Source organism: Lates calcarifer, linkage group LG3, assembly GCF_001640805.2.
Source record: "Lates calcarifer isolate ASB-BC8 linkage group LG3, TLL_Latcal_v3, whole genome shotgun sequence".
NCBI classification, from domain to species: Eukaryota; Metazoa; Chordata; class Actinopteri; family Centropomidae; genus Lates; species Lates calcarifer.
In genome coordinates this window covers 10,599,842-10,615,493 of record NC_066835.1, presented here as the reverse complement: position 1 = coordinate 10,615,493, position 15,652 = coordinate 10,599,842, and the positions used below count along the sequence as shown (strand labels likewise).

Below are 15,652 nucleotides of genomic sequence, written 5' to 3'. Positions count from 1 at the left end.
AGTGCTCTACATTAAACACTACATTAATAAAATATTAAGTAATATGTAGTCATGTAGATTAACACAGATTTGATAGTATATTACAAATATGTCTGTTGCTTTGGTCTGAATCAGCCAATTGCACACTGCTTCTCTAAGTATTTACACAGTTTTCATGAATAAAAGTTGATTTGAAGTGAAAACAAATTGTGTAACTTCATATGCGTCCATGGTGAGTTGAATACTTTTGCATGCACTTGTAACTGACTGACTTTGTGTTGAAAAGTGGTATTGTAAAATAAAAAGGTAATTGGGGAAAATGTGAAATAAAAACAGGGCAGGAAAAACTGATAAGAAAAGCGTGTGAGCAGGATGAAATAACATTTCATAATAATGAGCAGACTTTTAGAATAATTATAAAACTGTCTCACAGTTATATTTTCTGTCTGAATATATATTTGAGTATATTATCAGTATATAGAGAGTAGATATACTCTATACTTAGTCTATAGTACATATAGAGTATATTTGAGTGGTTAAATGCAGGAATATTATGTTTTTGTGTTGAAACAGATTACCTCACAGCAAACCAGGTACCATGTAATAATCTGTCATGAGAATACTGTACATATTACACAAAGACTGGGAGGAACAGGGGGTTTGTAAGGGTCCAGCAAGTTAATTTTGCCATTGGGCCCTCTAGTAGGTTAATCCGGCCATGGTGTCCCGTCGTGGAAATTAATAGCCGTGGCTGTAAGCAGATAAAGCTTAATTTTCTTTCAGTTAATTCATTTCCCATTAAAACGATAGTGATTCTGCGCGGTGCGCCGCTCCGTTCCCCATGACGTAATTTGACGTACCTTGTGAGAATCCAGGAAGTGGGTCGCTCGCTGTTGTTTGTGTTCGTTGTTCGCCAATCGTCTCTGTCTTTCTGATTAAATAAAGCTCTTCTGCGGGGCGAAATGGCAACGTTTATTTCAGTCCCGTTGAAAAAGTCTTCTGAAGTGGATCTGGTGAAACCGCTGTCGAAATTTGTAACGGCCACATACCCAGCGGGCGAGGAGCAAGGGGAGTATGTTCGTGCCGTGGAGGAGTTGAACAAGCTCCGTAAAAACGCACTGGGAAGGCCGCTGGACAAACACGAGAGCTCCTTGGAGATTCTCCTCAGGTAGAAACCCGTCTTCTACAAAACACACGAACTAGCTACCATGTTACTAACACCTCGAGCAACTTTCTTACCTGTGGCGGTAAGCTAGCTCAGTCATCGCCGCGCCCAGATGTGTTAGCTTTTAGTTGCTAACCTAGGAGCTAAAGTTGGTCGTGCTAATATGCTAGGAGGTATTTTTCTCCAAAATAACTGACTCATACGTTGTTTATGCCAAGTTTCCATGTGAGGCGAAGAGAGACTTCGCTTGTTAGCTTGTTTAACTGAGCTGTCAGATACGTTAAAGACGAAGTTAGCCATGTAGGCCGAGCTAGTTGTGATCTTAAGCTATGGCTAACTCATTGACATGACTCAAAGAAAACATGGTTTGCTTTAGCAGTAGATGAGCCTCAACTTAAACTTTATTATGTCCCCATACTCACAGTGGCTTGAACATGAAACATATTAAGCATAAAATAAGTGTCAGGTGTATGCTACAAAACCACCACACGAGCTCAAATAAAACTCCCAGTCACCATCATTCAACCTAATCATCAGGCTCATAGTCAGCTGACAGATCCAGATTTTTAATGATAGTGCAGTGACATCCACAGAGATTGCAGTTGTTAAGATCAAGTTTTATACGTGTCTGCTAACAGATCTATTCAAACTTCTCGGCACATTGTTAGATTAGATATATATCTACACAGCACTGGCGAGAGAGTCCAGACACAGGAACCTGTCAGATTCAGGTCCAGCTGTAGCCAACGCCGTTACTCCACCTGGTAACCACATTAATTGACGTCCTCAGTGTGGCAGGGGTAATAAACCGGTTTTTCATATCTGCAAACAGAGATCAGTCTGATAACTGAGAATCAGAAGAAAGGAGAGGCATGGAAACACATGCAACAGAGAAGATCTAGAAATACTGTGCCAGTGGATTTTATGTTTTGAATAGCTGCTGTGGACGTATCCACAAAGTATAATTGGCAAAAGAGTGTCACAGTGCTGATCATAGAGGAAATGCGTAGGAAGAAGGATTTATGCAAACTTCCTCTGTCCCATGCTACACTGACCCCATCAGGCTGTTATTAACTGCTGGCTTTCTATTATGTAACAGTGTAGACTCTTAAATTGTTTAATGACTCAGCTCTAATGGAAAAGTCAGAGAGGTCTTGGCTGAGTTAGCCTGGGCCTTATCCATATATTGTCATAAAACTTACCATTATTATGCCACTCAGTATTAACCAACATACACAGTTTGTATGTGTCAGATAGAAACAGACTTTGCCCTTTCTTTCCTCAGTCTTTGTTCTTTATGACTCATGAGTTTTTCTATGCACCAGGTTTGTCCAGATTACATGAGTTGCCAGGTATGCTACTTGCAAGGTGCCAGTCTTCAATTTTTCTCCACAGTGAGTTACTTTTTAGCTGCAGTGCAAAGAACAGTCTTGTATTAGCCAAGATTAAGCTCCTCAAAGGTTATATCAGTATTGCAGCCAAAAGATTATCCCTCTGTTTTAATTTCTACCTATAACTACCTAACACAAGACTTAAATGTAGATATTTTTGAAAGGTTTTGTGTGTAATTCATGTGGGCCTGTGGGTTAGCACATACCTGGTCTTGGCTTATTAGAGATGTAGTTGAAGCTAGCATGTCTGTTCAAAACTGGCTGTTATTGCTGGCCATTAGCATTGTCGCTCCTTGGCTCACTGCACATGTCGTCTGTTAGCAATGTGCCAGGTAGCCAGGGCGACGGGCCCTATCCCTTTCACAGGCAAGCAGACACACAGCTATTGTGTCACCATGGTGACCATTGTTTTGTATGGGACGTTTTCTTTTTCTCTTCAGTCAGCTAGAATGGCACACCTCATCTCAGCTTTCCTCTGTGCACAAGTGTTTGTGTTTGTCCTTGTCTGTCTGAGTGGGAAACATAAGGATAACAAACTGTGTATGTGGGTAGGTCTATATATAAACCCAGTTTTCGTTTATGTTTGCACTCAAGTCTTTCTTGGTGCTGGAAAAGCAGGGTGGATGAACTGGTACTAGGGGATTCCCTAACCATGTTGTCATGCCTAATAATAGACTGTTCACATCATAGTCAGAGACACTGATTAGATGAAGAGCTGAGGAGCCGTCATGGACTCTTTGTATCTGTGTGTGTGTGTACGTGTGCGTGCGTGCGTGAGCACTGCAGTGTGCTCTCCTGTCCTGATATTTTTTCCTGACTCATTGTCAAGTGTCTGAAAAGTCAGAGCTTCCTCAAACCACAGAGCAGCAGTTAATGTCAAAATAATCACTACCTCTTTACCCAGTTTCTCAATTATGATTTACTGCACTGCCATTTTTCTTTTTTTCTTCTTTTTAACTGAACTTTAACTAAAGTTCAAACTTTAACTAAAGTTCAGTAACAATCCAGAATAAAACCTTTCTCTTGTTCCAGTTAAAAAAATCATGACATATGATCTGTATAAAACAATTAGAACAAGTATTTTTGGGTTTAGATACATAAAAAACATGTTTTTAATACTGTCATTCTGTCATTTCTTTCTCTCTACAGATACTATGACCAGCTGTGTGCCGTCGAGCCCAAGTTTCCCTTCTCTGAAAACCAGGTAATTGATTGTACAGCACACATGATTGTGGGTTAGACATAGCTCCCAAACAGAGGAACTTCAACACAAAGCCTCTCTCTGTTTTCACAGCTCTGCTTAACCTTCACATGGAAGGATGCCTTTGATAAAGGATCGCTGTTTGGGGGCTCGGTCAAGCTCGGTAGGTGCAGCCTCTTACCAAGTGCATTTGTGTCTGTGGGAGAATATCTGTGTATTGCAAAACTGCAAAAGGAGGAAATAATATTACTAGAGTCAAAGCTAATATAGGGCTTTGCCCTCGAGGTACATATCTGTCATACTATCCTTTAATCCATCTGTGTCACACACACCCCCAATGAGCAGCAATGCGTTCTAACCGTAAATAGGTCCTGTTTTACTTCACATCCAGAAACAGGCCTAACAAGGTGTTGTATAGGGTTTAAAGAAAAAATAGCCACTGTCAAGTCTGTGAAGGAGAGAGGAAGACATGACACAGGTATGTGTGTGTTGCAACAGAAAGTGTTTGTCAGGGTCAGAGAATAACAGGTGGTCAAAGCAAAAAACTAAATAAAAGTAAGAAATCTTTAAAATTCAGAAAGTCCGTGTGAAGTGAAAAAAACAAGTGAAAAATCCCCTGGTTGCCCTTTTTGCACTTCACACTCTTCACATTTATTCTGTTCACGCTTGAATCTTTTGTCCTCTGTGGTGAATTGTGGGAGCTCATGACTGTGGGAATCTTTCCAGTTTACTCTGGGCGACAAAAATGTAGAATGAAGCAGCAGAAATGTTGGTTGGAGAAAATGCCAACCCCACACAAACAGCTGTGTCGACCAAAAAGAAAATTGGTTTGATATCCGACGAAACATCTAAGGGATGAAAGAAACATCTCACTCTGTATCATAATCAGTTTCTAGCAGTGGAAAAAATTAAATGAATCTTAATATCACAAACTCTGCCAGTGTGCTATGAAAGTATGCTATTCAGTAAATCAAGTTGTCCAAAAAATAAAACAACAATGTTTTTGTTTTGCAGCTCTGGCCAGTTTGGGTTATGAGAAGACGTGTGTGTTGTTCAACGCAGCAGCACTGGCCAGTCAGATTGCCTCAGAGCAGAACCTGGACAACGATGAGGGACTGAAGGCTGCGGCCAAATACTATCAGGTGGGTGCACCGCCACACAGTTGTATAGACACTTGTAGAGCATGATTTAAATTCCAGGCGGAAATAACTGTGAAATATCAGTGTTATACTGTTTTTCCTGATCAGTCAGATGTATTGATTCATGGTGGTATATGCTAACAGCTATTTTGTAGCTGCACTACACATTTTATTTACTGTACACAGCATGATGTTTATTTTGTATCTGTATTTCCTGAATATTTATCAGAAGGCAAATCATACCATTAATTTCCCTGATTCCCAGACTTAAGGGAAGTGACATAAACAAACAAGAAAAACTAGTTTCACTCCATGTAAATGAGCCCAAGTCAGATTCCTCAGCATTCATTCTAGGGCAGTTGTCTGTAAATATGGATACTGCCAAAAGAGCACAAGTGAATTCCATGCAATTTTGACATGGTTAAACCTTGACCCAGGCTTGAGCAGGTTAGAGGCCTGCAGGACATGCAAATTTATCTAGTCTGTAAGCAGCGGGCTTTTGCAAAACATAATCATCATGACCATCTGGGATCTGTGTGTTAGCAGTGCTACCAAATTGTTCTTGGGAAACTGGTTGTTAGCATGTAAAGGCAGCAGAGCAGAGAAAAGAGCTGTTGTTGAGACACTGCAACCAGAGGATGTTGGCATGGTGGCATGAATTCAGTTGTTGTTGATTGTTTCCACCAGGTGCGACCAAGCTGAAACATGATGATTCAGTAGACACTGGGGGTTAGTGATGTGCAGTCAGGACATCCAGGGCTGTGCATTTCACTCATGATGTTAGCGTCTCATCTGTTGTTTCTCTTTTTATCTGTGTCTCTATCCAGCTGGCCAGTGGAGCGTTTGGTCACATCAAGGACACAGTGCTGTCTGCACTGAACAGGGAGCCCACCATGGACATCTCCCCTGAAACTGTAGGCACCCTGAGCCTCATTATGCTGGCCCAGGCCCAGGAGGTCTTCTTCCTCAAGGCTACTTCAGGTATCCAAAAGACAAAACACATAGAGACTAAAACATTAAAAAACTGCTATTGGGACTCCCAGAGCTTTTCAGCAGAGCATCATTATGATTTATCTCTTTCTGTCATGTAGATACTCAGAAAAGGAGACCACAGAATCCATTTTTCCTTACTTTAGAAAAGTGCATCACACACAAAGGACTACTACTTAGTGTTTTGCTCAGTAATGGGTCTGAAAAGTTTCAGTGTTTAGGGACACTGCTGTCACACATCTACCAGTCTTGCTGATATAAGTGAAGCAGAGTAATTGTACTTTGAATAAATAGCATCTTTAATTACACACTCATGATTTTTTTTTGTCCTAAGAGTAATTTCTAGCTATGGCAGCAGGCAGTTTTGATCCAGGCTCCACACACAGCTTCTGTCCCAGTTCTGTCTCCAGATTTGCTTATTAGAGTTTTTAAGCACAACAGTTTTGAAACTTACATCATAAAATAGCCCCCCCATATATATATATGTATATATATGTGTATATATGTGTATATATATATATGTTATATATATATATATATATATATATTATATATATATATATATATATATTATGTATGTATATATATATGTATGTATATATATATACACATATGTTTTTTTGCTGAGATGGATGACTTTGTTGTAAATGAGTTTCTACACTTAGCACTTTGTAGGATGTACGGAGATGTATTAACACTGTTGTAAAATGGATTAAGTGCACAGGAGATTGCAACCACAGAGCGCTTCTGAAAACCACTCAGAGAATTAATCTGTTATATGACATCTACTGTGTGTGAATGTATGACTACATGTCAGTTATCAGTATGTGACAAATGGTTTGCAAGAACACAGCATCTTATTTTGACTGTGTTTTGATATGTACCGGGTGCTGGTTGACTTTAAAAGTGGCTTGTTCAACCAACAGATAAGATGAAGGATGCTGTCATCGCAAAGCTGGCCAATCAGGCGGCAGATTTCTATGGTGACGCCTTCAAGCAGTGCCAGTACAAAGACAACCTTCCCAAGGTATGTGAAGGACACCACTACACATTAACCTAAAAACTGCTCGGGTTTAACCAGAATGAAAACAACAAGAAACACACTCACAGTTCGCCATGTGTTCAGTGTGGTGGAGATTCATACATAGTTTGGATTCTGTGTGGTTTGGCATTTGTTTAGTGTGTCTGATTGTGTGTATTGTTTTGTATGTGTGAGTTTGTGTGAAATAAAAAGATCTCAAGAGTGGTACTCAGGTTGCGGGACTGTCCAAATTGCAATCTCTCTCTGTTCTCATTGGTCCATTTCCATCCTGTTTTCACTCTGATTGGTTGGTTACTACTGAACTGCAGTTTTCATTCTGAATGGTTTCTTACCATCTTATCATGGGCATCTGAAGTACTTACTGTCTGTCTAACACTGTGACTGAAACACACTCGCACACACACCACCTCAGGTTCACACAACAGATTATTTTCAGGTTAATGAAATCAAACTAAGGTGAAAAGCATGGAATGAGTCACTTAAAATGCTCAAAACAAGACACAAGAAAGTTGTATTCTGGGTTCTAGGAAATATTGATCTGCATCTTTTTAATATTTTTTACATTTGGCACATCTGTCAATCAGCCCTGATGCATACTGGAATAAATTTTTGTTTTTAATTGGACGGTGCTGTCAATGTTTCCTAGCATCAGATGTTCACTGTCTACTGAGGTCTTTACTGTTCAGACACTCAGCTTTAATGGTGCGACCCGACCTTTGAATTTTGGAGGGGCTGAGCAGACAAAACAGATGATAGATTTACATATGGTGCAACCCGCTCCCAATCGGACATCCTCATTATTTGTGTTCTGTCATAAAGTGTGTAGTTCTCATCAGTGACAGCAGCTCTACACACATGAGCGTGTATTTTTTAAGAATGAAGATGTCACTTTTTGTTTGCACACAGAAAACAAGGTCAGGGACATTGATCCAAATCTCAAAAGCAGCATCTGTGTTCTACCTGAATGCTGAAATTACACATACACATGCACCATCATATTCACACACACACACACACACATACACATGGCTGTAGGACGTTTGATGAAGGTGTAACAGCTTTTGCTGAAAGGTTAAACACTCATGGCCTGTTCTGTTTTCTCTCTCGTCTTTCTTTCTTTCTGCATCCCTCGTGGTGGTGGTGCTGGCACTGGGTGTGTGTGCGTGTGTGTGCACGCTTCTCTTGTGTTTGCACACATCTGACTGCTTGTGCCTGTTTGTGATTGGCTTTTGTGATGTCACCTGTGATTTGACTCCGCTGGTGTGCGTCTGCCATTATGTGGTTTGCCTTGCCATTGTGTGTATGTGCGTGTATATATCTGTTTGCGTGCCTGCGTGTTGCTCTGTGGTTGCCTCTCCCTGGTCAGTATTTTTATTTTCAGGAAGTGCTGCCGGTTCTAGCGGCCAAGCACTGCATCATGCAGGCCAACGCAGAGCTGCACCAGAGCGTCTTGGCCAAGCAGAAGAAGCGTTTTGGAGAGGAGATCGCTCGCCTGCAGGTACAGCTTTCATATTCTCACATTTTCAGGTGATGTAGCTACTCATTTATCATCATTTGGATTAATTCTTATCTCTAATGCCTGTGTAAAGTTAACAAAACAAATTTACCTTGACGTTCCACATCAAAAAAAAAAAAAGAAAAGAAAAAAAAACACGAACTCATAAAGCAATTTTTTCCTCAATTTTCTCTCCTCTGTTGATCGCTCCAGCACGCAGCAGAGTTGGTGAAGACAGTGGCTTCTCGTTACGACGAGTATGTGAGTGTGAAGGACCTGAGTGACAAGATCAACCGAGCCCTCACAGCCGCCAAAAAAGACAACGACTTTATCTACCATGACCGCGTTCCTGAAGTCAAGGATCTGGAGCATATTGGCAAGGCAGCGCTGGTCAAAGCCACTACCATCACACCTCCACTCAGCCAGAAATTCACAGGTACAATACACAGAAACTTATCACTGTTCCCCATTGTCACGATGGATTGATACACTTGGAGAGACTAAGTATCTACATCCAGGTAGATTAGAAGTTTTAAAGGAATAGTTTGAGTTCTGAGAAAAGTGTTTACAAAACATCTTTGCTGCAACTTCATAGTGAGAAGAAGACATCTAGGATGTTACTGTAGAGTTTTTTGTAGAGAAAAAGGTTGCACACGTAAACCACTGTGAAACTGCAGTGTGACGTTTTTACACTTCAGTTTTTGTGCTAATTACACAAACAAGATGTAATGTGCTTGTACGGGGAGTGGGTAACTTCAGATATCAGTTATTTATGGTCTCCTCTCCTCTGCAGACTTGTTTGAGAAGATGGTTCCCATGGCGGTGCAGCAGTCCATGAGCATTTACAACCAGAGGAAGGCTGAGACTGTGAACAGACTGGTGGGCTCGATGAGGGAGGCCACCAATCTCTGCAACGGGTACGTCGTCCTGTGTCTGTATGAGTAACTCTGCTTGTGCTGGTTTATGTCAGTATGCAGGTGTATTTGTGTAGTTGTCTTCCAGTGAGCATGTTCATTGTGTCTCCACACGTGGATGGGTTTATTAAAAATTCATTACATAATAGCGCACCCGATACCATTAAAATGTCGATAAAAATACTTGTGTTTTTATTGTAGTGCCCTAAGTAACAGTCAAGCACTTCTGTTACACAATTTGAAGAAACTAATAAGTGCTTAACAATTTGCAGTATTTGATCCAATAAAAAGATGAGTACAGTATCATTTATATTATTTCAATTAAAAATAGGTGTCTTTTTTCATTTAAAATAGTTACATAACTTTAATCATCTATATTAAAATTGTCTTTGTCTTTGTCTTCTCAAATTTAACTTTATGAAAGCAGTTTTTTTTTTCTAAAACATTGTGACCTGGTGATAGGTTTTTGATGTTTGAGAGACCATAATACCTGACAGATGATTTGTAACTGTCCATCAGGGTGTTGGCATCCCTCAACTTGCCAGCTGCTCTGGAGGACCTGTCAGGAGACTCTATCCCACAATCCATTGCTGAGAAGGCCAGATCCATTGTGCAGCAAGGAGGACTGCAGAGCATCGAGCAGCTAATCAAAGACCTACCCGAGCTCCTGACTCGCAACCGAGAGATCCTGGACGAGGTTGGTGGTCAGAGACGAATAGAAACGCACTGAATTATACATGTCTTACTACACCACATGCCAGTGATGTAACCTCTCACCTTACTGCACATTGTAATCCTGAATCCATTTTAAAAAGTAAAGAAGGCACATTTAGAAGTAGAGCCTCTTGAACAGCTTGTTTGTCATATGGCTTTGCTTTCTTGACAAAGTAGCATATGAATCTGATGCTGTTCATCAGCCGACTTGGACTTTTCCACCACCACTACCAGAAGAACACATGAATCCTAAAAACTCATAATCGTTCCTAATGGCGGAAATCCCAGAGCAGGATCATCACTGAAATGTAATCCACTGATCTTTGGGCCAAGGACTGTCTGTCCACCAGATCCTGCCAAACCCTGTTTTTTGAGACAGCGAACAGACAAACAAATAAACAGACGGGGGGGGAAAACATAAAACATAAAACACAATCTGCTTCCAAGTTTGCTGGCAGAGTTGAAAAGTCCAAACCCAAAAAATGTCCTAATTTCCCCCCAAAAAAGTAGGCAGTTCTGTTGTATAAAAACAAAGCACAATAACTGAAAATGAAAAATAAAAAAACAGGAAAGTACATTTCTGTTGGCCAAAAAGCAGATTGTGTATTATTTATTTATTTGAAATCTCTAGGCAGGATTTTTACTTTTTTAAAAGACACGAAAGTACTGAAACAGTTCATTGATAAGTTGATTGACAAAATTGAACAGAAATAGACAATCCTCAACATGTTTAGTAATAATTTTTAAGTTATTCATCAAGAAAAAATACCAAGTCTTTTAATGATTTAAGGTTCTTAAATGTAAGGATGGTGGTGTTCCTCTGTCTTTTATTGAATACCTTTGGCTTGTACACTGTTGGTCAGACACACTAGAGCACCTTGAGTTCTCAGCACTTGTAATAACTTTATTCCCTACTTTCTGACATTTTGTAGAAAAAACAATTGAGTCAAAGAAATGTATAGATTATGATGATAACTGAGCTGCAGCCCTACATCAACGTGTGTACTGTATTGTTGCCAGATTGTTGAGTAAATGTACAGCGAATTCCTCTGAAGTAATACCTCTGCACTCACCACCCATGGCCCAGGCTTTAAATGAGTAATAATAGTCATCAGATTGTCTAATGTGTGCGTTGTTAAGACCTTTATATTTCCTGCATGCGTTCAGTATGTTTGTGTTTTTGTCCGTCAGTCTCTGAAGATGCTGGATGATGAAGAGACAACAGACAATGAGCTGAGAACCAAGTTCAACCAGCGCTGGAACAGAACCCCCTCTGGAGACCTGTATAAGCCCCTTCGTGCAGGTATGCAAACACACACACACATACACACATTTATGGAGTTTGTACATATGTTTCCATACACTGTTGACCACGGTCCTCATCTGTCCTTCCTTTCCTCCTTTCTTTGTCTCTCTAACCTTCCCCCCTTCCCTCCTCCCCAGAGGGAGCTAACTTCCGCAACATCTTGGACAAGGCTGTTCAGGCCGACCAGGTGGTGAGGGACCGCTACAGCGCCCACTGTGACATGATCACCCTGCTGTGTAAACCAGAGGACGAGCTAAACGCTGCCATCCCCTCTGCCAACCCGACCAAAACACTGCAAGGCAGCGAGGTCTGTGCACCTGTATTTTCATCTTCAATATCTTTGTTTGTGTGGCCATTTAATGTAAAACTAAAACTTTTTATTGCTGTCTGCCACCTCATCCCAGGATATTTTGTGCCACATAAACATAGAAACCTGCTGTACACAAACACCCGTTGGACATTGTGTGCTTTATGGCTATTTTCCCTCCTCCCCACAGTAGCTCCATTTTTCATTTTGTTTGCTGACTTTGCATTGTGTTTCACTGGGGAACTTAAAGAACTAAGCAAGCAGAACTGGGAAAGAGTGAAGAAGTGCATGTCTTAAGTAACACTGCATCCATGCTAAAGTGAAAAACAAAAAGGTGTCAAAGTGTGCTGTAGGATGCAGTCGTTACAACACAGGGTGAAAGGTCAGGGTTAATGTAGGGTAGCGCACTGAGAAAGGATGGAAAAAGTCAAGTTGTGTTGTCCATCTCCACTCCAGGTGGTGAACGTGCTGCGCTCCCAGCTCGCCCAGCTGGACGAGATGAAGAAGGAGAGGGAGACCCTGGAAGGAGAGATCAAGAGCGTGACCTTCGACATGTCCACCGCCTTCCTGACGGCGCTCGCCCAGGACGGGGCCATCAACGAGGAGCAGCTGTCACTCTCCCAGCTCGACCAGCTGTACGGCTCCTACAACCAGAGGGTACAGGCCACCCTCCGCACACAGGAAGAGCTGCTGGGACAAGTTCAGGTATATAAACACACAGGAGGTGACCTCTTGTTGAAGAGACACTTTCTGTTATTCTGTTTTGGTGAAGTGACTTTGAACATTTCACTAGCTTAAAAGGGTGTTTGTAGCTAAAATGAAATTTGAGTTTCTGAAGCAAAGCAAACAAAAAGTGACTTTCTTTACTGGAATCGCCGACGCATTACCTGAATCAAACAAAGAACATTTGCAAGCAGTTCGCACAACAGGTGCAGATAAAGTCCAAACAGTGAGTAAAACCCAGTTTGCTCTCTGAATGGTACCCTCCTGTGTGAACGAATAATTTATAGTTTACTGCTCATAAATTTACTCATGTTCTAAGAAGGTTCAGAGGTTAACCTCCTCAATCTTTTCTGTTTCAATCTGTGATCACCTGCCAGACGTCCCACCAGGAGTTCAGCAGTCTGAAGCAGTCCAACACGGAGGCCAACCAGAGGGAGGAGGTCCTGAAGAAGCTGGCTTCAGCCCACGACAGCTACGTTGAGATCAGCAGCAACCTGCGCGAAGGCACTAAGGTACTCACTCAGCACAACACACCGGCACACGCGAGCCTCAGCAGGGATGAACTGTACTGCAGGAATGCATATCTTGTCAGAAAAGTTTTTCTACTTTTTATTTGTTTGCTAAGCTAGGTGATTTATTTTTGTCCCCTTTTGTTTCTCCCGCCTCAGTTCTACAACGACTTGACAGAAATCCTGCTTAAGTTCCAGAACAAATGCAGCGACATTGTTTTCGCTCGCAAGACAGAACGGGATGAACTACTTAAGTACGTACTTGTCTGTTTTGTTTTCTTTTATTTAATTGGTTTGTGTGATACGAGCTGGTTAGGTGGGTCAGGCCACCTGAGCAGCTGAGGCACCAGCAACGTTGGTAATGTTTTCATCCTGGTTTCAGGGAGCTGCAGCAGAGCATCGCCCGAGAGCCCAGTGCTCCATCCTTCAATGTTCCTGCCTATCAGAGCAACCCCGCTGCCGGCCCAACCCCTGCACCCAGGACCGTATTTGTAAGCAGCAACTCACAAACACTGAGTACCACTGAACTTTATAAAAGGCAGGCAGTTGTATATCGATCTGTCTTCTTTCTCTCTGCTGTTTAGCCTCAGCAGCCTCAGCAGCCTCAACAAGCCCAGCAGCAGCCCGTAGCCAAGCCCCAGCCCCCAGCCAGGCCACCACCTCCCAGCTTCAACCCTCAGGCAGCCGCCACCACTCCAACCAACACGCCACCCACTGGCCCTCCCGCCAACAACCCACCACCTGTGGTGCCACCCAACCAGGCCCAGGGACCACCTTACCCCACTTACCAGGGCTACCCAGGGTGAGTTCTCCCATCAAACACTACCAGTTGCATCTGGCTAATGTTCATTTTGTAAAGGCTGAAAATAATCATGGCTGCTGTTGGGTTAACATGCCTTCTGTAGACCATCGCAGTGGCGACTTTCCCTCTAGAGAAATGACCTCACTAATCACATCGTGCCAGTTTGATGTGAATCTTCCAGCTTTGTGTTAACATTTTAAGCTCATCATTTTAATTGATCACTAGGCAGGATCTCCAGTATTTGGGGTAAGTAGCTTGTGAAAAATAAGGTATAAAAATAATTCAGCTACAGCTGTGATTACAGCATAAAATATGTAAAATACATATTTAATCAACAGTTCACATCTTGAGCTGCTCATCTCATTTTCAGGTGGTAGCTACAGATTGTGAATATTAAATAGGCTGCCATCTTTCTGGATTTTCAGCCAACAAATCCTGATTTCAAATATTTAAATTGTGGTTATTTTTACCTTCAGCTTCTTGCAGATGTTTAAGATTGAAGATTGTCTTTTCCAAAAATGTTATAGAACCTTAACCCTGTTTCTAACTCTAAATGATGTCAGGATAGAAAGAGCATATTATTTCTCATGATTACTTTGCACTGGTCCTGCCTAAAACTTCAGTGGTAAAATGAAGCTCGTTATCTGATAAACTTTTACAACTTAGTCAAATTTGGCTTCTGAAAACAGACAATTGGCTTAGAAAATGACCTGTAATAAATTAAGATGTGACCGCTGAAACGTCACTCACATTTGTGTTCTTTGTTGCGGTGTCCATGCAGGTACTTCCAGATGCCTATGGGCTACAACCCTTACGCTTACGGCCAGTACAACATGCCCAACATGCCCTACATGCCGTACCAGGCCACTCCGGGACAGGGAGGATACCCAGGAGCCCCTCCCGCCGGACAGCCCTACCCCGGCTACCCCCAGCAACCGCCACAGCAGCAGCCCTACTACCCTCAACAATAACTCTCCTCTCCATCCCCCTCATTCTTCTTCTCACACGTTAACACCAAATAAAAAAATACCCCCAGCAATAACACTTTATCTCCATTGGCTCCCTTTCATCTATTCTTTCATCCTTTTCTTTTTTTCTCACTAACAGCAGCTGTAGAAAAGTGAATGGCGACCTCAGAGCTGCTTTGCACTTCTCCCTGAAACCCTTTAATACTTTGTTATACTTTATTTCATCTCTCACCAAGGTTTTCTTGCCATCTCACCCTCCTCCTTTTATCCCGGCTCATGTTTTCTGGGCTCCAACAGCACTTTTTCCTAAACTATCTCAACTTTCATCAATGCACTAACCCCCCTCCTCTTTCCTCAAGATTATTTTTTATGTACTCATTTTCTAATGGTTTTGTTAATTGCTTAATTTAAACCCTAAAACTGATTTTCATTAATAACTGACTCTTAGTTTGGGCTGGACTGCTGTACAACACTCATGGAGGCACGCAGAATCCCCGGGATGGCTCTCCCGTCTCCAGGTTTGGGAGTTTGTGTGTGTGTGTGTATGTTGGGTGGGTGGATGGGTGGCCGTTACGAGTCAAGCCACTGATGGGAGGGCGCAGCCGCATCCTCACTCTCCTCCCCCCAACCCCACCCACTCAATCAACCCCCAGTGCTTCTATATCAACTATATTCCTATTTTTGTAATGAATACTGATGCCTCGCTGATGTATAAACCTATAAAAATGGATGGCCTGTAGGTTTTCTAATGTAGATGATGACTGTTGAGAGCTCTGCTCTCTTTCGCTCTTTTCTCTTTTCTCTCTCACCCAGGGAATGTGGGTATATTTCTGTGTTACAATCAGAGGCTGTACAAGTGGGAGAAATGGTTCTATTATATAAATATATGTATAAATAAGACTCTGTATGTGGTTAACTGAGACACTCTGTGCGCTGCACTCTCATGCTCTTTGTGTTTATTTTTATTCCTCAGCTCTAATGTGATTAAAAACAACAACTGCCAGCCA

The 15,652-nt window shown here is 41.8% G+C and overlaps 1 protein-coding gene across 2 annotated transcripts; it reads left to right on the top strand.

Annotated features, from left to right (window-relative positions):
- Positions 1-827: 827 nt before the first annotated feature.
- pdcd6ip (programmed cell death 6 interacting protein) lies at positions 828-15,652 on the top strand. Of its 2 annotated transcripts, none has more exons than XM_018697596.2 (18): positions 828-1,147; positions 3,685-3,739; positions 3,830-3,899; positions 4,751-4,878; positions 5,703-5,856; positions 6,792-6,892; positions 8,289-8,405; positions 8,616-8,838; positions 9,196-9,319; positions 9,836-10,013; positions 11,222-11,333; positions 11,474-11,643; positions 12,100-12,348; positions 12,744-12,878; positions 13,035-13,129; positions 13,258-13,366; positions 13,460-13,677; positions 14,459-15,652. In XM_018697596.2, exons 1-18 carry the CDS (start codon positions 942-944, stop codon positions 14,646-14,648), a joined length of 2,634 nt encoding a protein of 877 aa, XP_018553112.1. In that variant the 5' UTR covers positions 828-941; the 3' UTR covers positions 14,649-15,652. The 2 variants fall into 2 exon arrangements, with proteins under 2 accessions (XP_018553112.1, XP_018553111.1); XM_018697595.2 differs by having other exon boundaries at positions 8,274-8,405.